The 22,812-nt window shown below is 38.2% G+C and overlaps 3 protein-coding genes across 4 annotated transcripts in view; 2 read left to right on the top strand and 1 right to left on the bottom strand.

Moving 5' to 3' along the window:
* Window positions 1-15,108, top strand: part of LOC308080276 (uncharacterized protein) — a 116,044-nt gene extending 100,936 nt beyond the window's left edge. Inside the window, exons 4-10 of the mRNA XM_080422072.1 lie at window positions 5,431-5,490; window positions 5,792-5,951; window positions 11,373-11,537; window positions 11,827-11,967; window positions 12,570-12,712; window positions 13,256-13,359; window positions 13,459-15,108. Of these exons, the coding sequence (XP_080278198.1) occupies window positions 5,431-5,490; window positions 5,792-5,951; window positions 11,373-11,537; window positions 11,827-11,967; window positions 12,570-12,712; window positions 13,256-13,359; window positions 13,459-13,582 (897 nt within the window). The 3' untranslated portion in view covers window positions 13,583-15,108. The remainder of the gene's footprint in view (window positions 1-5,430; window positions 5,491-5,791; window positions 5,952-11,372; window positions 11,538-11,826; window positions 11,968-12,569; window positions 12,713-13,255; window positions 13,360-13,458) is intronic.
* Window positions 1-22,812, bottom strand: part of LOC308080264 (sodium/potassium-transporting ATPase subunit alpha-1-like) — a 377,427-nt gene that overhangs the window by 25,078 nt on the left and 329,537 nt on the right. The window lies entirely within an intron of this gene.
* The window catches only part of LOC308080260 (NACHT, LRR and PYD domains-containing protein 3-like), a 185,136-nt gene that overhangs the window by 141,427 nt on the left and 20,897 nt on the right, over window positions 1-22,812 (top strand). The gene's annotated exons all lie outside the window — the stretch shown is intronic.

Below are 22,812 nucleotides of genomic sequence, written 5' to 3'. Positions count from 1 at the left end.
TAAGGCAGAAACACTTTTCTGTGGGTGATTTTGTTACGTGTGCAACATTTGATGGAATTACATTGTGGGTTCCAAGTTGTGTTTGAACTCTTCAATTTTACATTGGTTATAATATGTACAGGATCATGTTCAGTGATGTTCATTATTGCATTAACCCCCAACAGGGTGACATTTTACACTAATTACTATTTTATATATATATATATATATATATATATATATATATATATATATATATATATATATATATATATATATATATATATATATATATATATATATATATATATATATATAATAAGTAATTTCAAGTTTTATTAGATACAAATTACAATGGTGTAGGCTAGACACTTATGAGTGTAATTTGAAGGATTAGTGTTTGTGTGAGTGTTGATAAAATGTGAAGCTGTGTCTCAAGCACACATTTATCTAGCTTTATGACTTGGATAAACTGACATCCATGCTTCACAACAGCAGTGTGTTGAGAGAGGATGACAACACAACACAACACAACACAACACCCTCTCTCAACACACTGTGTTGTGGAGCATGGATGTCAGTTTATCCATTTCCCTCTTTTATCTCAAAGTGTAAACAGATGGAGGTGCTGCTCTCAGCTCAGTGCACACATCAAAGCAAAGGTCACATCAGGACACGTTCTGTAGAATAAAATAGCCTAATGTATGTTTTTCAAAATCATAGATTTTAGAGAGTTTGAGAAACATTCATAGCCTGTATTGTATTTTCACATATTCTTTACGGTTCTAAACAAGTGTTTTGTTTTTTTTCCTTAGGCCTGTATTTACAGTCAGTGTCAGATGGGGCCAGTGACCAGGAGACCTTTACTACCTACCAGGGACCCATTGTTAATGTACTGTGAGTACAAAGTCTGACCACTAGGGTTCCCATGTCACTGGCAACACATTCTCACTTGGAACTCATCAAATAAGGCAGCTTGGTCACATGACCAGGCGTCACCAATGACCTCTAGTCACTGGTGTGTTTTGATGCTGGCCCAGCGGTGACGCAATCCACTTCTATAGAAATCCCACAACATCATCATCTACACACCCTTAGTAATACGATATACAAACAACCACAGCATCATATATTTAAACACCCATGTAGTATAATATAATTATATATATCGAGTCAATTCATTCAGCATTTTTATTAGTAGCCTAGTAGTTGAAGCAAGTTTCACTTGTTACACAGACGTGTTGTTTTGTGTGTTCCTGCCTGCAGGGCGTGCAGGCATTGAGTGAGAGAATGCCTATGAGATCATATTACGTCATCCACTGACTAAGCTGAACTAAACTAAACAGCACTGAGGGAGAACTTGGCCTCAAATGCACTATACAGTAGCTCACTTCCTGAAAAGCTCTGTTCAGGCAGTTCATTTGAAAATGCAACATTTTGATTGATTGGCTGAAGACAGTTCCTGTGTTCATTGGGCTGAACTGCATGAGGAAACGAGAAACAGGTAGCTTTCCCCATAGACTGACCCAGGCAGGAGTGGCTGACATAGTATCTCGGGTTGGGGCGCCGCTTCCGTCGAAGTAAAGATTTAGAGAGAGTAGCCTATCGTTGGTGTCGAAAAGTGACGCCCAGGAATGTGACCATGAGTTTGTATTGAATTTGTATTTGATGAGTTGGGAGTAGGGCTGTCAGTCCTCCTCTATAATCCCATTCGAATTTCAATGCTTTATTATTTTTAATATTCAATTATATTTGAATATTTTATATAATATCTAATGATATAAAATAATTTATAGTTGTACAATATTAAACACCCACGTGCACACATACAAATGCTATAACAGGCTAAACAAAATAGTGAAACCAACTATATTAGTTAAGGGTTATAGCTTTAATTTAGGTTCATTTTCAGGTTTTTTTATAAGAGGAGAGTAATATATATTGGGTCTCTCTCTCGTCGTGACCCATCACCGCTTTATGTTTGTGCGTTCCTGCCTAGTGCCTGTTTTTGCTTTGGTTTCCAACGGTGTCGCGCAGGGAACACAGCTGACCTGCAAGCCCACACCGTTGTGGGCTTGTAGAGGCTGAACTACAGCTTAACTGCATGCCGCACACGGAGAGAGAAAAGCAGAGCTGAGCTCCTCTACATTACAGACGGATAATGTTACACAAAAGCTTTCGCTGTTGTCATAATTATTAAAGTTTCTTAAATGTAACTTTCAAGTGAAGTTTATGGGGGGAAACTTTAAGGGCTGAACCAACGTGGTGTGTCTCAGTGTGACCAGAGTGTCTGACACACATACACACACACTTATTTATATTTTTAAACTACATTCAAATGGCAATTTTAGCATTCGAATGTTATTCATTGTTTTCACATTCTAATTATTTTCGAATACCGAAATGAGTTCTGACAGCACTAGTTTGGAGTGAGAATGTGTCGACTCTGACCTTATAGGTATAATTCCTTGAATAGTGACAACTAACAAATAATCACACAATTCAAGCTCTTCCAGTCCTTCTAGAAAATGGGAACTACAATATTTTTTATGTAGATTTGTCTCTGGAACTTGATATAAAAGCATTCAAATGATGCAGATCAGGTGTATGTATATACTGTATGTGCAAGCATTCAATAAATATGTGTGTGTACACACACACACACACACACACACACACACAATGTACGTGTATGTATTTACAAGGTCTCTGCTTGACACCCTGCTCAATACGATTGCCATAGTGATCCTTTTAAACAAAATCACAAAAATTAAATGCCTTCACATCACAAGCTACATAACATCAACCAGTGTTGTTTCAGTTACGTAAAGAAGGTGATGATGACTGAGCAGTATGTGCTTGATGTGTCAAGTCAGCCATATTGTTCTTTGTTAAGGCTGTAATGCTGTGTGTTTTCTTGTTTCCTGTTCTCATGTGTCTCTCCTCCAGATAACCACACTGCCCCCTTCTTACCAGGGACGGTTTAACCCCCTCAGCGCGCTACCCACAACGGGCAGTCAGGTGGGCAGACTGATCACAGCACTCAAACACACTGCTCGGGTTTTAAGGCATGTGTGGGTCAAGAAAGCGCCTGTAGACATTTTATCATACATGATTTACTGTACAGTCTGTAACCTAAAGTACAGTATGTGTGCATGTATTTACATGTGGTAATAATAATAACCACAGCTGTAAATACAGAGGAGGGACCCACATAATTGATATTTGGTTGACCTATATACAGTACATTTCCTTTTAGTAAATTGTCGATGGCCTCGTGGCCCAGTTCCCCCCCTGGGGTCTCTGAGAGTCAAGGGCCCCTGGACCGTCACCATGTTTATACACAATATTTTGATCCATGTGTACAACATAAACAGATGTTTAAATATGCTCTGTTTTACATTGAGCACAATACTGTACAAGGACTGAATAAAAATCTATAATATATTTTAAAAAGTGTACAATAGTCTACTACAGCTTTCAGTCAAATGTCATGTATTCACACAGTATGAACAAACTTTCCATATTGCATTGCTTTGTTCTTTCTTACAGCTGTAGTGTTGTGTTGTTTTTTTTTCTTTCCTGTTCTCGGTGTCTCTCCCCCAGATAACCCCCCTGCCCCCCCCCCCCCCCCCCCACAGCATTCTCAAAGTTCCGCTGCTGCCAAAAAAAAACTGCGAACATCCTGTTTTGTGTGTGTGTGTGTGTGTGTGTGTGTGTGTGTTCACTCAAAAGTCTTCATAGTACAGTATGATGCAAATGTGTAACACTTCTAAGAAAACACAGCAGCAGATTCTCAGTATTTCAATCTTGTGTGGGTGGGTGTGAGAGGTGTGAAGCCTGCTCTGAGGACAAGGCTAAAACCACTAGCGCATGCAAGTGCATCACGCCCAAAAACTTGCTATAGTTACTAGGTTCCATCTAGTTTACTAGTTTATCTATTTGTCATTATAATCCATATTTCTAAGTTTAATATAACAAAAATATAGACTTGACTGAGTCTATTAGTTTATATGTTTAGCATCTCTGGATTTTTTTAATTTGCTACTGTACTCCAATAATGAATCAGCTATTTTCTTATTTCTTAAGTTATGTTATTTAATTAAATGTGTAAGTTATTTCTTAATTTTTTAATACATTTATTTATTAGCAATCGTGTGTGTGTGTGTGTGTGTGTGTGTGGGGGGGGGGGGGGGGGGGGGGTCAGCGGTTGGTGGATCAGGGCGGTGTGGCTGAACATTAGGCACCTGCCACCTGCCCTCCTAAAAGTCGATGCAGGGCCCTGGCATCAGGATATCTTGGTGCTATCTGCCTCCTACCATATTTAGAGTTACAAGTTTTACAGGTAGGCCTATGTCTAATCACCCCATGTCAGTGTCATATTGGGAATGAGCCTATATCACTTTGTAACACCTAGTTTATTTGTTTTTCCCTTTGAAATAAAATAAGATAAAATTTGAAGCATGATAAGAATTCCATTCAGGTCCGTCCTGTAATTAACTCATATCGATATCATTATAGTATATTGAATTGTGTTTTATATATTTATGACTAAAGAAAGAAAGAAGGAAAAAGCAGTGCTTGCAGTTAGGGTGTCTAGCTTGACAGTAAATACAGTGGTGGGTTCTGTGATTCCTTAAGAACCTATTGTTCTTTTTATGAAATAATGAACTTGTCAGTTAAACTATTACTTCACAAAACATTATTCTTGTCTATTAACAAGTTTGAATGGAAAGATTACACAATACATACTTTCAAGTTAACTGATGTTCAATATATTCTCATGAGCTTGGGTTCAGTCTTTAACGTGTACTGTTAAAGTTGAAGGGCCTACATTATATGATCCAGTAAAACAGCAGATCCTTTGTAATTTATTAAATAAAGCTTGGACTAGGAGATCTACTCTCTTTGCAGATCAATGGTACACAATGACATACAGTACATTTACCACACTGTATGGAATGATAACTGAAGTGCTGTATGCTCACTACAATACAGTGTTTCTGCTGCAGGATGACAGGAAGAAGGGAGATGTGTTTTAACTCACTCTGTTGCCTGCATTGAGACAAAAGGTTTTATTGACCCATGATGTTCACTGTTATTTGTAACATCAATTAACATCTACATTGCTAGTTATTATACCACAGTGTCGCCACTATCATGAACACAACTAAATTTAACTCATACTTTTTTTTTATCTCTTTGAGAATGACTTTATTGGTCAAATGTTTGAGGGTTCATCTACAGCAGTTGAGTTTCCCCTCCCAGCATTTCACATCTGAAAACCACAACTCTGTTTGTCACGTCATCACCACGTTTACCCATACATTCTGTGGTTAAGGGTCTATTGGTTGTTCTGCACTGTGTGCGTGTGTGTGTGTGTGGTCTGACTGTATGCATGCATGCACCTGCATGCAAGTATGTCTAAAACTACTTGCTTTGGTTTGACAGTGTCAGAGACCTTTCTGCAACAGTGAAGCCCAATGTAAGACAACACAGATATCGGACAAAGTGAGTAAATTCACATTTAAAAATAATACGTTTAAATATTATTTAGGAAAACAGTGAATTACATTTTTGATCACTGAATAATAATATTAATATGCACATTATTATACTTTACTAACCACTTAAATCCTATACTTAAATAACCAATCTACAATCTCACAATGTTTTACATTGAATTATGATGTGAGCTTTTAGATCTGCTATTTTCACCAAATGTTTGCTTATTATGTCAGGCCCAGAACAGGGACACTAGGGTTCACATGGTTAATTAACTTGAGTCACTTTGTTTGTGTCGTTCATTAAGATGTCTACAGATACTTCTGACAAGCCAGGCACATCAACACGTGTGAGGTCTGGTGGAGGAGTCAGGAGGGAGAGGCAGGAGGAGAGAGGAGAGGAGGAGAACGTGGAGAATGAAGGAGCAGACAGTCTGAGAGACCACGGCTCTGGCTCACAGGATCAAGGTACACAGTAACACTCTTACATTGTTTCTCTCTCTTCTCTCATCAATACTACAGCAGCTTGACACATAATATTTAAAACCGGGAAAGCATCTGTCATTTTAGATGTTGCTATATGTTTATAGCAACAAGAATTAAAAATGTTTTAAATACAAAATGTAGAAAGTTTCTGAAAACTTTAAGGTTAGGATTTAGAAGGCGTCTTTAAAATCGGCCTCAGGTCTAGATGGGTTAAAGTAGTAGTTCTGGCTACAGGAGACATGCCACCATGTTGAATGAATGACAATACCCTTTCATTTCATGATATGACATTTATTTGAATTTATCAGTTGTTTTGGGGGCTTTTGTGAGCCTATATTTGATAGGTAGCCGCAGTCGGGGAACACAATTAGCACCAACTACCCGCCAATGTCATCATGTAGAGACTCTCTCTAGAGACTAACCAGCCACTCTGGCATGTAAATTATAATTTTCCCAATTTTCAAACAAGAAATAAGCTAGCTTATCTTCTCTGTTCATTTATTTTTTATTTATAGCAGCAGCTGACACATGTTTTTGATTGTTGGGTTTTCACCTTCAATGAGGGAAATAAGGGACCCCAGTCCCTGTGGACACAGTCAAGCACAAGTGTAAGTAACTTTATATATTAGTTAAATAATATGATAATATTAATATATAAACCCTAAGAATTTTGACCGTTTAACCTACTGTAGCTGGTTCACACTAGTTCACACCAACATATGTCTCAGATATGTGACCACTTCATGTGGTATTTTGGTTCCTTTTGGGTCAGCACCCATCATACTCTGAAGACTTTTGAGTTGAACATTTTCTTTCTTTCTTGCTAAAACCAGACTTTCAGGAGGAGGGTAAAACAAAGCAACCTAACCTAGCCTTTGTATTGAACAAGAGCAGGGTGGACAGCAAATATGCTTTGGCAAGAGAGATATTTATGTAAATGAGAGAAATTATGTAGGCATAAACAATGCAATTCACATAGGATTCATTCACAGGTGCTCGGACACTGGTTGACTCTTATTAGTACACATGTCTTACTCCACAAGTGATGGATGAACTGTAAGCTTCACACAGTCACTCGTTAAATTAGTGCTGAATTGTTGAAAGCTGTCAGTTTGTTGAAGAGAGAGTGCTTTACACATGCATCTCTTCTCCTCTGTGCTGCTGTGAGAAGAACTGCTGTACTTGACTATTCTGAGGTTTGATGGCTTTCACTCAGAACCTTGTTGTCATGTTTGTTGGAGTTCTATTTAACCTATTCAATCCTGGAACGCATCCGTGTCATTTTAGATTTTAGCTATAACCATTATTTTTATACTTTGGCAGATCTACAAGCTCATAGCGCGGCACCGAGTGCTTGTAGGTCTGCTATTTTTGAAAAATCTTCTGGGAGGTCCCTGGAACAACATATTTTGATGGGGATCGGCGGTCAAAAACATTTTTTGACATGAAAAAGCAGCACTAATATAGCAACTAGGGCTGTCACGATTACAACATTTAAGTTGACGATTAACTGTCATACAAATAATTGCGATTAACAATTTAATTGTGTTTCTGTCGTTGAAAACTGGAGCATATGAATAAAAATGACATTTCTGTTTGGCTTTTAGGCTTCGTAATTAAACATTGGACAGGGCAGATGTGACACATAACTTGAATATATAAAAAGAAATTAGTAACATATTTAATAATTTTATACTTAAAATATTTTAAAATAGCGGAAATAGTTGATCTACAAGCTTACAATGTGAAGAGCTTGTAGATCTGCTATTTCCGCTTTTTTATATTTGAAAATGTATTTTTCATCATGGAAACTATTTTGACGATTATGCAAACATTACAGTGATTATCTGAAAGAATTGCGATTAGACGATTATGTAATAATTGTGACAGGCCTAATAGCAACCATATTTTTTTCAGAAAATTGAAGACATTTGTTGAGACATTTGACAGTTTCAAATGTTCACTTTAATAAATGTATATATTCAAAAGATTTGCACAAATTTTCACGATAAAAAAAAATACATAGATCTACAAGCTTCGAGTGCCTCACTATGAGCTTGTATATCTGCTATTTTTTGAATAGCCAAATAAATCTAAAATGACACAGCTGCGTTCCCAGATTGAATGGGTTAAGAGTTTGTGAAACTGCACGGCACAGAACTATAGTCAGAGACAATGTCGGGATCACTACAGTTGTAGCGGCCCCCACCGAAAGATGGTCAAGACTTGAACTGATGATTGTGAATTTATTAAAATCCAAAGACCAACGTAAGAACTGACAAGACAGTACAAAAACACAAACAAAAATACTCTGTTAGTTTCCCATATCTTCTGAAAGAACAACAGTTGGCTTTTTCTTTCATACCATAACATTACCATAAGCTCCAAATGTACATAAAGGCACATTCAAAACTGTACTGAAAGTACTTTTTAACATGGCTTTGACCATCAGTCAGCATTACTGTAATTACTTTACAATGAATTAAGGCACAATATGACTTCAACATCATCACATCTAATGAACTCGTTTTCCTTTCATAGCAGCTGTTTTTAACTCAATATAACATAATGAAATGCCCTTTTTAACCTTTTTTAAGTGCATAAACTGACAAGAATTTTTATTTTTTTTAACCAAAGAGCATGAAATACTGTAACATCAAATACCTTCCTTTACAATGCACAATTCAAACCTTTCATTTTCAAAACACTTTACAGAAAGAGTAGCACACTAAACTCTGGTTTAACTAGTTATCATCCATAGCACCATACACCTTTGTTGCAGAAATACATTTCTTTCATTCAAAGTCCTTCAATAAAACCCATTATGCTGAAAAGGATGTAAACAATTCAACAATGCATTTTTAGCAATAGTCCTCTGTCCTTTATATCCTGTGTTGTTTTGTATGTAGCAAGCACAGTCCATGGCTACTAACCTTATGCCTCTTCGGGGGGTGCTAAAACTATAATTGATCGTCTCAAAAGATAAACAACATGCGATCTTTTTGCAGCAAAGAGCAGCACATGTGTCTCCACTCTGCTGTTGAGTCATACTGTCTCTCTGTGTGTTGCGCAGGTAGTAACGTCATCCAAAACTATTTTCAAAATAATTTGGCTCAAAACACAAAATAAAAGGATAACAACTTAAAACATTGTCTGTTCACCCAGGATATATAATATTTTAGTGCAAAACATGATGGGTCCTTTACAGCAGTCATATCTACAGCTGCTCCAGATGAGCAGCTTGGTGCCTTGCATGGTCTCCTCTGCTGTCGGTGTGTGAATGTGTGTCCATCATTTATGTATTAATTCATTTAGCAGAAATAGTTTTTGAGCTGAACAGACTTAAAGGGATAGTTCACCCAAATTTTTTTTTCTTCTATTGGTTAGTCACCCTTGAGACTTGAATTCATGGATATTTGTTTGTTTTTGTCGCATTCCTAAGCCAGTAATTTGATGACGAGCAGTGGGTTCCGGTAAGAGACAGAAAGGAGACTCTTTGTGTCTCCTACCGGAACCGCTGCCGGTCATGAATTCAAGTCTCCATGGGGTAATAGAAAAAAAGTCATTTTGGGGTGAACTATCCCTTTAACAGTTCTATGCAAGGGCTCAAAATCAGGATTATACTGGATAAATTGATGGGGCTATTTATTGCCGTTTTTGAATTGTACATTGTAGTAACTATCTTAACCTTCAGCCAAAAACTGGAATTGATGGAATATTAGCATGATCAAATTATTATCACCTACAACAGCTACCTAGATTGGTTACTGTATAATATAGACACATGTATAAAAGTAATTAAACAACATATAATAGTTTGGGGAAGTCTGAGGTATAAGGAATTGTGCTATTCCACTGTTCTTTAGTTGACTGGACACAGACATCTAAAAACATCTTTGAATCTTAGACAAATATGCTATTAAATAAAACTGTGCTTCTTTGTTCTCAAAGCACTTTTTCCTTTTCCTTTTTTTAACTGTTAATCCGTTAGTATTGAAGAATGACTCAACTAACTAAATAAATGCTTATTTATTTGATTTAACATTACAGTCAGATCACATCACGTCATCAGGGGCAAAGATTTACTTTGACTTTGAACCTCTTTATTGATAATAAACAATTACATATATTGCCACATCATTATCAAAAGGGTAAAACGCAAAAAAAGCCAATGGCTTATTTTTTCCATTGCAGCCCTTTGTCATGTAAGTGTAAGTTATGTTGTGACAAATGACAAAAAAAGTTGTTTTCTTCCCACTCATGCCTGTATTTTTGCATGCATTTCAGCTTCAGTTGTGGGTGTGGTCGAGTATAGTGGAGTATCAGAGAGACATTTTAAAATGCCTGGGCGTGCACAGAGCTGTCACTGTACCTAAGCCTGTGACAGGCCTAGGCGTGCAGCGCTAGTGTCCGTAACTAGGGGCAACCAGTGACAGTAGCTATCAAGGCAGCCTGGCATATGAAGACACTTCCTGCTGCTGTGACATACCGTATTCACTGACCTTACTACTTCCTGTGGCATATTCCCACTGGCATATTTCCACTGAGCTCTCTGTGTGATGTCCGTTTGGCTGTAGCTTTAAAGACCAAAAGCACGTCATAATGTATGTAGACATCATGCAATCTTGCCATGACCAACATGATTTCATAATGTTAGGATTGTGGTTAGAATAGATGTCTGTCTAATTGTGGTGCTTTTATCAGTACATAATACAACATCTTATCCATGACTACACATTTACAAATATATTTCAACAGTAAGCAACAAAAAAGCATTTTCATATTTGAGGTTGGTACATTTTCACTTCAGAGCAGCTGGTGGTGTTTAGCGATGGAATTGTTGTTTAACTAAATGATATTTTACTCTGATAGGCTTAGTCTGATATACATTTGCCAGGGTAGATTATCAAACCATGTGACGGACCCCCCAAAAGGGGTTGATTTCAGAACTTTCTCAGCTCTCATGAGTTTACAGGTCTGCCTTCAGTCCACTCAAAATTATGCTAATATTCCTTATGTTGTTTACTAAAACAAGAAATGACAGTCATATTATAACAGCTTGCTGCAAGCTTTTTTTTGCCCCGACGTAGCAACTGTTGGCCAGCTGGGAATCAAACCGGGGACTAGCAGTCAGGCATTATAGCCCCCTCGGCTATCGGGTCCCTCCATGATGTGACATTTTTGTGAAAGTCACAATTGCAATTTGTAAGGTTTATTGTTGAACATGTGATTTTTTTCGCAGAAATTGAAGATGAAGAGGTCCATTGCACCAAATCCAAATTTTGCACCAAAAACCGAATAATGTATTCACCCAGGCTGAATTACTATTCACTCTGTTCTTTCAAATGCAACATTGAAGGTGATCATATTAAAGTTGAGCTCTATTGTACTATTATCCTCCAGTTGTCCAGAGAGAACTCATCCTCCAGAGAGAACTCACCATCCAGAGAGACCTCAACCTCCAGAGAGAACTCACCATTCAGAGAGACATCGTCAGAGCGTGTGCAGTGATTCTTACGTTGCTGTTTGCTATATTTGTAACCAGAACCGTAGACAAGGTCATGGACTGTGAGTATCAAATGGTCAAAGGTCAAATTCAAGCACTTAATGTGTCAATAAAATGACACTTGTGTCTCACACAAGAACCCTAGCTTCACTTTTGATAGTGTGTGTGTTCACTAGTACTTTATTATACATGTTGAGACCACAGTACAGTATTCACATAAAAACACACCTGATCAGGTACTGTACATTGAGGTTTGTTCTTCTCAAGGCTGTTTTTCCACACAGATGCTTGACCTCATCATGAAGATTAGCAACATTTGTGTTTTCATCTTCACCTTTTGGTCCTTTGCAGATAATTCAGCCAATGATCAGTTACAGCCCAATGACAACCTCACCCTGCAGACACACCAGTGGCAGACGAGATATGATGACCTGAACCTGAAGATAAAACTGTTAGAAAGTGAATTAAACCGGTCTAAGAGCAAGCCATCAGGTGAGAGGTTACATCCGGTAGTTTTTTTTTAAAGAAATATGAATCAATGTATTATTATTTAAATTGTAATTATTTTCAGGGATGTATTATTAAAAGAAAATAAGTAGAAATAAGTAGAAAAACATTATACAGAGTATAGGCCTATAGTAAAAATAAATAAAATAATGTCTGTGACAGTTAACTGAATTACCGTGCGCTTTATGGTGACTCTTGACAGTTGGTCTTTATGGGTCCTAAATGTCCACTCAACACTGTCCAGAGTGTCTCTGTCTTTGTTAACAGTGTCAGAGCAGGCAGTGCAAGGTAAAGGACAGCTCGTTTTTTACTCCTGCACTGTCATGTTGAGACACAAGGGTCAGTGTTAAGCTCTCTGCCGTGAATGTGTGAAACGACAGTCGTCATTCAGATCACATGTGCAGGCATTTAGACTCTATGGAAGACTATAGTTAAACATACATCTTCTAAAAGAGGTGTGAAAACACAGTTGATACAATAAAGACATGGTTTTACCATTCACTACACCCCTGACTAATATTACTGTAGCTGGTTGAATTGATTACATGTGCAGTGAAATCCACATTAAACTCCTGTTTGATGTTCAGTCAAGTCGTGTCCCAGTGGATGGCAGACGTTTGGATGCAGCTGTTATTACAGATCTACTGAAAAGACAACTTGGGAGGAAAGCAGAGTACGATGTCTGAACAAACGAGCAGATCTGGTGGTTATTAATAATACAGAAGAACAGGTTAGTGTGTGTCTGTCTGTCTGTCTGTCTGTCTGTCGGTGTGTTAAACCTTTCAGCAGTTAAATCTCACACGTGTGTGTGCCCAGGTATCCATCATCCTGATCCACAAAACCAAAAATCAAAGCTCTATATTCCGAGTAATCATTGCTATTATAGACTAGAGTGTTTGCTCAGTAACAGGGGTCTCTCCAGCTCTTTAGTAAACAGAAAATAAGATTTCCAATCAGTTTCTGTTTTATAGTGGTCCAGTTCCAATTCTGTCTGTTATTTTTGTTTCATAACTTCCAAATTCACTTGTTTATCCTCTATGTGTTCTCTCTCCTGATTGGATGAAATTGATATCCCGACCTGGAAATATACAGTGTTTTCTGTTTACTAAAGAGATGGAGAGACAGGGAGACCCGTGTTATTGAAGAAACACCTAGAGCAATGATTGCTATGGGAATATAGAGGTATTTAACCTAACCTTATGTTTTATTTATTTTTAATTAAAGTGAAAATGCACCTTTTTAAATGATGGTTCTTTCATTGTCAAATCATCAGGAATTCATCAGAGGACTGAACCACGGGGATAAAGAGTCATGGATTGGTCTCAACAAGGCTGAGGGACACTGGTCATGGGAGGATGGCGCACTGCTGACGACAGAGTGAGACATTTTAGACATGTGTCTATTGTAATTCTATCAGAGTCACTGTATGTGAGTGACTGAGTTGACTTAAAATACATGATGTTGTTTACTCTGCAGGCACTGGGCCAGTGGACGGCCTGGTAACTATCTTAACTGGAACTGTGCAGTATACCAGCACAGTGATGGAAAATGGGCTAATAAGTTATGTTCACAAGATGAGAACTGGATCTGTGAGAAGTGATGTTCCTGCACTGATGGAACTGCAGCTTAGTGTTCTGCTTTGTGAAGTTAAACAATTAGCAGTAAATATGAGACAAACTCAAAATGTCATTGTGCAGAAGTGCTAACTATCGTACCAATCATCACATTAATACAAACCACCAACTATTATTGCTTAGCGTGGTTCATAATGTTGCTTTAACCCATTCAATCCGGGAACACATCTGTCATTTTATATTTCTTTGGCTATTCAAATAGCAGATATACAAGTTCATAGCGTGGCACGAGTACGCGCTATGAGCTTGTAGATCTGCTATTTTTTTTTAAAATCAGGATTTTTTTTGCAAATCTTTGAATATATTGTTTTATGCGAACATTTGTAACTCAGATCTTTGCTTCTGGGGGTCCCTGGAACAAAACATTTTACAAATGTTGGCGTAGAAAAATATACATTCAAAGATTTGCACACATTTTCACGATTAAAAAAAATAGCTGATCTACAAGCTCTTAGAGCTATGATCTACAGATCTGCTATTTTTGAATAGCCAAAAGAAATCTAAATTGACACATTATTCGTTCCCAGATTGAATAGGTTAAGGACACAGTTAGTGTTTTAATACGCCATCAATTTGGAGCTGAGGAACATGAAGAATGCTGTTCACTGACTACAGAGTCCTCCAAGCTCCTCACCAAGCTCAGAGATTCAACTCTCCTGTGTGCAACTGAATCCTGGAGACTCTGGGTCACAATCTACAGCTGTGTACATGCAATTGTATTACTTTATTTTATTCTATTTAACAACATATCTCTGTCGGGTGGAAACCTCATATGTCCAAAACTGTTACTTTTCAGGATTCAAATTAAAAAATAGCAGATCTACAAGCTCAACAGATCTGCTACTTTTGATACTTTTGTGTGACGCTGTAGTATGATCAAGTATTCCAGATATTATTAAGTACGAAAGAACACAAAAAGTCAAAATAGGGAGATAAGAGGTTTCTGCAACGATATGTCCATTTGCTTTTTTTCCCCCTCCCTATTTTACTTTTATTATGGCTTTACAGGATGGATAGCGTTTACTGGAACTGAATAGACAGTGTGGTTTGTTTTGGCAGCAAAAACACAACACTTGATTTACTGGTGATAACCCTTAACAATCACACTTTGCACATTGTGTATGGGTATGGTGCACGCTTGTTGCATTTCGTATGACGACCAAATAATGTATCACAGTTATTAAGATTACATGTATAATACATTTAACATTTTGACAGGCAAACAAGCGATGACTCTGATGAAGTTGCACTCTGCATCAATACGTTAGTCACCTGTATAGACGAATCTACAGAAACGCTGCCTGTAACTGTGGTGTCGCGGTGTGGAGCTGCAGCCGCTTGACACCGCAGTTATGCTTGCCGTTCTGTGGATTCGTCTATACTTCGCAGCAGCCTTCTTAACAGGCAGGCAGACCTGCCTGTTAACTGTTTGATGTGGGTGGTAGAGGCTACTCTCTTCTTTCTGAGCAAACGCAGTACTTTGGGAAATGTGAGTGAAACCGTTATGGTTGTAATGTTTATTATTCCTTCTTCCTAAATAAAGTGCTTTGTATTTTAAATGCATTGTTTCATGGTGTTCTTCTGACTCAATAAATAGACAGTAGACAATTACATTACGCATCTATGGTCTTTATCCAGAGTAACTTACATCTGTCAACTAACAGCACATTAAAGTGCTTAGTTAGTCAAACTTTGGAATTCCATTGGTCCAAAAATGTAATAATAAATAGCCTACCACAATGAAATAAATACAATTTGACAATGAAATAAACACAATGAAATAAAAAGTATTTATTTATTTAATTGTATCATTGTTTATCATTATTTCTTTGTGGTATTTTGTTTGTTTTTTCACCAATGGACTTCCATATTAAACTCCCAAGAATGTACAAATGTAACCAAATGGACCCTTTGAATAACTCCAAGGAGAAAAACCTGAGGATTTGACAGTGAACTTTGTGATGTCACTGTTTGGGCCATGCCCACCATTACATTTTTTTTCATTCTGTTTTATTATTATTATAAAGTTTCTTTGTTAAAAGGTAAAAGCTCTATTCAGATAGTAAACAGAAAATACATTTTCAGGTCTAGATACACATTTTAAAACATTTGCAGAGAAGACTCATACACATAGCTAGGATACAGGATAAATTAGTGAAATTGAAATTGATGATGACACAAAGAGAATCAGAATATAGAGCAAAAAATATATAGGCTAATAATATAAAAAATATCTCTTATATACCCTGTGTTCTTGTGGACCAGAGGTGTCTCTTTTTGTGCACCAAAGCAGAAACCTTGGTTGTTTTAGATCATATATTAGTTTGGTGTATTTAGATGATTAGATGGTGATTAATGGATAGTTAGTGATGTTGAAATACTGGAAGTAAGTTGTACTATAAGCTCTTGAGTCTTGATAACCGATGATGATGATCGAGCAAAAACGATACCATAAAGGACTATTCTGCTCTAAATGTTGAAGAACTGCGCCCCCTGGTGCCTAAACCCAGTGTCTACACACTACTGCATATCCAGCTCATCGGTGTGATTTGTGTGGAAGTGGAACTGTTCTGGAGTCAGTTTTGTACTGCATGTCAAAATATGTCATCCATTATGTTTAGTTTTAGTGAGTTCTAACAAACTACACTACAGCTGTCACCGAAATCCTCTGAAATTAACCATATTTCACTGTTCTTCTAAACAACATAATTAGTGTTTAGTTTACTTTCAGTTTCAAGTTTCAGCCCAAAGGAAGAGGCAGGTCTAAGCAGACAAAGAGAGAGCAAATAATCCCGAATCCCTCTCCTCCATTATCGCGTCTATTCGCATGTGAATATTTGAGGGTTGTTTTCTGTATTGATGATTAGTTATAGATCATCATCATGAAGGATCGTCTCCTCAGAGCTTCATGGTTCATCTGTCTGTTGACAGCAGCTGGGCTCATCCTGACATCAGGTAGGAGAAGACACTTTAAAACATTTACTGTAGGATATATAACTCTATGGGACACACCCTGACCCACTGTCTGTAGGAAAACATGATGAGTTTTAGTGTTTAAAGTGAGTTTGTTTTTCTTTAAGTGATAATTTAACTTTGAGAGTTTCATTTGTAAACAGAGGATTCTACGGTTTAGTCTTGAAAACCATGAAAAGTATATGTTTTTTTTTCTTTTAGTTTTTTTTAAATGAAAAGCATGTTTATTAGCCCATGGCCCGTCACCGACGCGTGTGTGTGTGTGTGTGTGTGTGTGCGCGCGCTGCGTATAGCCGAATACAGGAAAGGTGGGCACCACGCACGACTAGGGAGATCGGGCACTGGGTAAACTGGGCACTAGGAAGAGTGGGCACTTTGGTGGTAAGAAGAGTGGCCACTAGTGAAATGTGTGTGTGTGTGTGTGTGTGTGTGTGTGTGTGTGTGTGTGTGTGTGTGTGTGTGTGTGTGTGTGCGTGTGGATGCGCATGAATGGTCGTGCGTGTGCACGGAGGTGTTCCTGCAGTTTGGGAGCTGAAATAATAAGAGCAGCTCTCATGAGGAAACAGTGTTGTGTGACATGACGTCTTTGCATTGGCTTCACACATTATGTAAAGACAATGTTTCAGTCGTTTGTGGTTGTTCCATTCATGCTCATTTGTTCAATGTATTTGCATATACAAATGCTGTGATCAAACGTGCTAATGGCCAACCTAGAACAACAACCTTCCCAACAACAACAAAGCAGCATGCTGTGTTATGATACTACAGTGGACTACTGAGTGTGTGACAGACAGTCACACCAGAATGCAGTCTCACACACCAGTGCATGTGAAACACTGCAGTGTTTGTTGTGCTGGCGTGTGCTGAGACAACGGTGAACACCAGGTCGTAAATAAAAGCATTCCAGCAACTGCCAAAGTTAATTAAAATAAATAATATATATATATATATATATATATATATATATATATATATATATATATATATATATATATATATATATATATATATATATATATACCGTCATTATCACATGCAAAACACTATCTGTGGACACAAAAGACTTCAGGTGCTCACTCTTCCTGGTACTTACATTTCCCTAGTGCCCAGTCTTCCTGGTGCCCACATTTCCCTAGTGCCCACTCTTACTAGTGTCCAGTTTCTCCAGTGCCCAATCTTCCTGGTGCCCAGATTTCCTTAGTAACCACTCTTCAGGTGCTCAGTTTTACCTAGTGCCCAGAATGTTTTGGTGCCCACCTTAGCTGTTACCTTGTAGCCTATTGTAAATTAAATATTACAAAAGTATTAATTTATTAATTGTTATGCACTGATTTAACACAAGGGTTGAACACACTTGCAAGGCATTGAATGCATGCATGTCACTTTCTAATGGTCTGATGAATCTGATCCCAGAAGAATCAATTCAACAATACAATTCAATGGGGTTTTAATGGCAAGAGAAAACATGTTTACATTGCCAAAGCAAAAGTGGAACAATACAATCAAAACAAAATAATGGATGTATATAGAATCACCCCTGGCCCTGGCTTATAGTTATGTTTATTTCTGTCAATAAATCAAGTAGCCTATTAGCTTCACAAGCTTGTGTGTCTTTGGGTAGCTCAGAACCAGTTTCATTGGAATGAATAGGGATGCTATGGTTCAAGTGGTTAATGTAAAAAAGAAAAAAAAAGTTCCCATCACACAAATATTTTTCTCAGCCCCCTATAGTATCTCTGAGGACCCCCTAGAGGCCACGGACCCCCTATTTGAATGACCAATGTGCTAAATTATTTATAAATCTATCTTAAATAATAGCTTTTTCCTGACATAAATAAACCTTGTTGTGATTTACATGAAGAAGTAGGTCCAGGAGTGAAATACATGTGAAAGGAAAGGGAGATCTTTTTAATCCTGGATGGAATTCAGTTTCAGCTTCACCCAGCTGATGGCTGCTCAGATGGCCATGATGAGAGCTAAGGGGAGGGAGAGGGGGGTCGCTGTCTTGCTCAGGGACACTTCGACACACAGACCGAGGTCGGGAGGCTAACTGGTCACCGTCTGCTTACCAGACAGCCTCTCTAACCATTTAACTAATGTCCACCTCACGGTGAAGTGGGCACCAATACTAAGTGGGGTGAGGAGAACACTGGGCACCTGCCAAGAGTGGGCACAGGAATACTGGGCACTAAAGCAGAGTGGGACCTCGAGAAGACTCGGCAGTGGGTACTAAAAGGAAGAGGGCACTGAGAAATGGGCACATGAAGTCTTAAGCATTAAAGCTTATTGTATTAAGCAGCCTGGAGTAGTGTATACTGTATATCATTTGGAACTGTTTTTCGTCATGAGACAGAATGTCACACAGAATGTGAATATTACAAGACAAAAAAGCAACATCATTTTTATTTCTAACAGCAAGGTCAATTCTGAGGCATTAACTATAGGTTATAGATAATTTTCACAGGACTTTTTGTCACTGTGTGTATAAAGCCCTTGGGTGACATTCCCAAATTGCCGTGGTGGTTTTGAGTACAGTTTGGCTATTTGACACAAGCTCCCCTCGTGCGTGTGTGCGTGCGTGCGCGCGTGTGTGTGTGTGTAGCTGTTCTACAAACTGCTGGACCGACTTTTCATTTGCGGTGGAAGACACCCCACCCCAAATCTTTCAAATTGGCCCCATGGTGGCGCTCTACCTGCCGCTACACGTTTTGTTCTATAACTCTTGAACTGTATTCCTGGATTCATTCATGACGCAACTCCCCATAGGCCACGCCCCTTTCCCCCAAGTCGATTTTCTCCCATTTTGCATTTTCTAAGAATGCACAATATTAACATTTTTGCCAATATTCGATAACCTTTTAATTTCATGGTCAAATCAAATGATACCGATATTGCATTATGAGTTTCCAGATTTACCGTACACCTCTTATACAGTAACTGTGATTCTGGGTGCAGAGGCAGACTTCTGAAAAAACAACAACAAAAAAAACAGACACCTGATTCATTACTTAAATATTTTCTTGTTGACCCTAATGAAAGCTTAACTAGAAAACACTGATTGAATTCAAATATTCAAACACATTAAAACCTAATAACTATAGGCTACTGTAGAGATTATTGAGGATTTGTTTTTTTTATAGTTTTGTTTCAGTCTGATGTACAGTACAGTAGCTACTTATTTGTGCTGCTAAAGCTCTCATTCTACTGTATCTCATACTGACTGCTTTAACTATTCAACTTGACTGAAATAATTTTCTCCACACAGACCAACAAGATGTGACATACAGACCATTGGGAGGAATCCTTGAATTGCTTCCAGAAACCAACTCTGTTACTGAACCCATCACTGGCATCCTGTGGAAACATGGCCCCAATAAGGTAGCAGAATGGTATAAGAACTTAGGTCCTGATGTGGATTACTATGGGACATATAGAGACCGCACAGAATTGAATAAAGAAACTCGACGGTTGATCATCAACAATACGAACATTAAAGACAGTGGAGTATATTCTGTGGAGGTAAACGGTCGACTGCAGAACAAGACTTACACAGTTAAAGTGATCAGTAAGTATGAATTGTGTAACCTGACTTTGCCAGATGGGGGCGTAATTGTGTCCTGTGAAAGATAAATGTTATGGCTCATGTTTTTAAATACACATCCATTTTTTATTTGAATGGTTAGAGTTAATAGAAGGCCGAAGGGTCATGTTTAGTCCCTCTTACTTACTGTGATGTGGAACATAATCAGTGCTGTGTCAGTTCAACTATTTGACCGTGAATAGTAAAAACCTTTTTTTTGTGTGAATTTTACTCTGTAGGTAACTTGAACGCTCGGCACCAATACCTACTCGGCCTAGAATGTGCAATACAATATCTTGTTTTATTATTTTCTTAAACTGTTATGTTTCTGTATTGTGCGTTGCCCTGCCAGTAAAACGGGTTGTGAGCTTGTAGATCATCTATTTTTCAGAGAGCTGAATTGTCTTTGAAAGATGTTGAACAATCTTGAAAAATGGCGAGTACTTCTGTTCTGAACAATTGAACACACATCTTTACTTATGGGGGTCCCTGGACCCCAGAAATACCCGGTGCCGACCGTTCCGATGTTGCCGGAATCCGGATAACAGTACAGAATGATACATATAAGGCTAGCAGAGTGAATCACATTCACCACTAACTGTTTGATGCCGGTGGGCATGTCAATAAAATGCAAGCTGTGTTTAAATGTTTAATCCCCCTAGAAGCACCAACTTCAACACCTTTCACAATGATTTATTTCGTTTTTATCTGTACCAATTTGTAGAGATTGTTAGTGCTCCTGGTCTTGTTTAAAAATAATTAATATGACATTCAGCTGCCACCGGCTACCTAGCCAGACAACTATTCCACAATCTCTGAATGCTATAAGAAGCATTTGAAAATCGTGGGAGGCAACAGTCTGGCCATGCAAGACTACCGGCTACCCATCTGTGAGAAAGTTCATTTCTTCTGTTTTGTATGACAAGCTGTTTATAAATGGTATAAACTCCTGTACAGTTAACTTAATGCTGGGACACAGAAACACCTAAATGAAACACACCCACATTGTTATTACCTTAAGCTGCCATTTAGATCTGTGAATAATATATTAATAATATGGTCAGTATATTTTTATCACTGTACACACATACTGTATGTGGACAACTATTAGGGGCAGTGGGTGCCATTAATACAATGCCCTGGACGCAGTTAGGGATTATGTGTCTTGCTCAGGGACACCTTGACACCTAGACCCGGGGGGACAAACTGGGGACCTTCTGACCAGCCCCTATCCAGGGGTAGACATTAAGGTCAAGGTCAAGGTCAATTTTCAACCTATCTTCATATAATTGGTCCTCACTAATGCTCATGATAACATGGTACATATGTTTTCTACTGTAGACACTTCAGAAACCTGCCTTCTAGTGACATCATTGTTAGGCAGTTTTTTTTGTTTTGTTTTTTACACAATTTCATTTATTTTTGTTGTTTATTGTATATGACTGATTTAGCAGAACTGGTGACTTATGTGCACATCACTTTACTTTAGGCATGCAAACAGCCCGAGGTGAAAAAGGTGACAACATGTTGTTTTATTTTGGGTCAGGTGTCACACAATTGCCCTATTTGGGTTCAAAAAGGTGACTGTAGCTGAAAAGTGACACTTTTGCATGTCAGTTATATGATGGTGTCGCTCGAAAAAAGCAGATCTACAAGCTCACAACATTACATGTCACATTGTCACGTGAGGTAATGTGAGCTTAAGATTGGCTATTTGCGTACGTTACCTTTTCTCTATTTAACTTACTTGTCCGCATAAGTTGGCATTGATTTACAAAAGACCTCATAGCTGCGTCATATTCAAGTCAACTCCAGTGGTGTCTCCAATGTGGCTGAAACTTATCTCGTACTACCTGTCACTCTCCCTCAAATCTTTTGCTGATTTTCTTTTCTTTGTAATAATAATTTTTGGTAATAATATTTTTTTAAACCACCAGTTACTTGTAGTAATTGGCTAATTTGTTTAATTCTTTTGCCCTCTAAGTTAGAAGTCAGGAGTCTTTGAGATTGGCAGGTGTCCCGGTGGACCGCCTCCAGGCAAAACACTGTGTATGGGAAATAACGCAGATTTTTTGTTTGTTGAATGTTAAGCTTGATTTATACTCCGTCGTGCATGCTGTTGCTTTCTTGACTAAACAAACAAATCTACAATATATCCACACCTTGGATTGCGACGTGATGATAGCTTGTAAATCTGTTATTTTTGGGAGGCAATGCAGTCTATCTCTGTAATGGCATGAAGTTGCAGGACTCTTGTTTTTTGTCTTCGGCAAATGATAATCCTGATCAGCGTTGTTTTGCTTCAGTGTTGACATCTAACCAGTGGCTGTTTTAACTTGATTTAATATGCTGAGATGATCAAGTTAATTGACCTCAATATGAAGCAATGCCATTTTGTAAATAGACAGAGCCGGGCCCAATCTATTTTTTTTAAATATATTTTTGGGGCCTTATTTGGATAGCACAGTGACAGGAAACGGGGAGAGATATTCAGGGAGTGACACACATCATAGGCTTCGGGCTCTTGGGAATCGAACCTGCAAGTCGCTGCCAGCCTGCATTAGAGCCTATATGTTGTACACGCCTTAACCACTACGCTATCGTCGCCCCGCCCCATCTATTGAGAGAGTTTACCCATAGACT

This window comes from Gymnoscopelus braueri, assembly GCF_963280865.1.
Source record: "Gymnoscopelus braueri genome assembly, chromosome: 24".
NCBI classification, from domain to species: Eukaryota; Metazoa; Chordata; class Actinopteri; order Myctophiformes; family Myctophidae; genus Gymnoscopelus; species Gymnoscopelus braueri.
The sequence above is the reverse complement of the archived record's forward strand: the minus strand, read 5'-3'. Positions and strand labels throughout refer to the sequence as shown.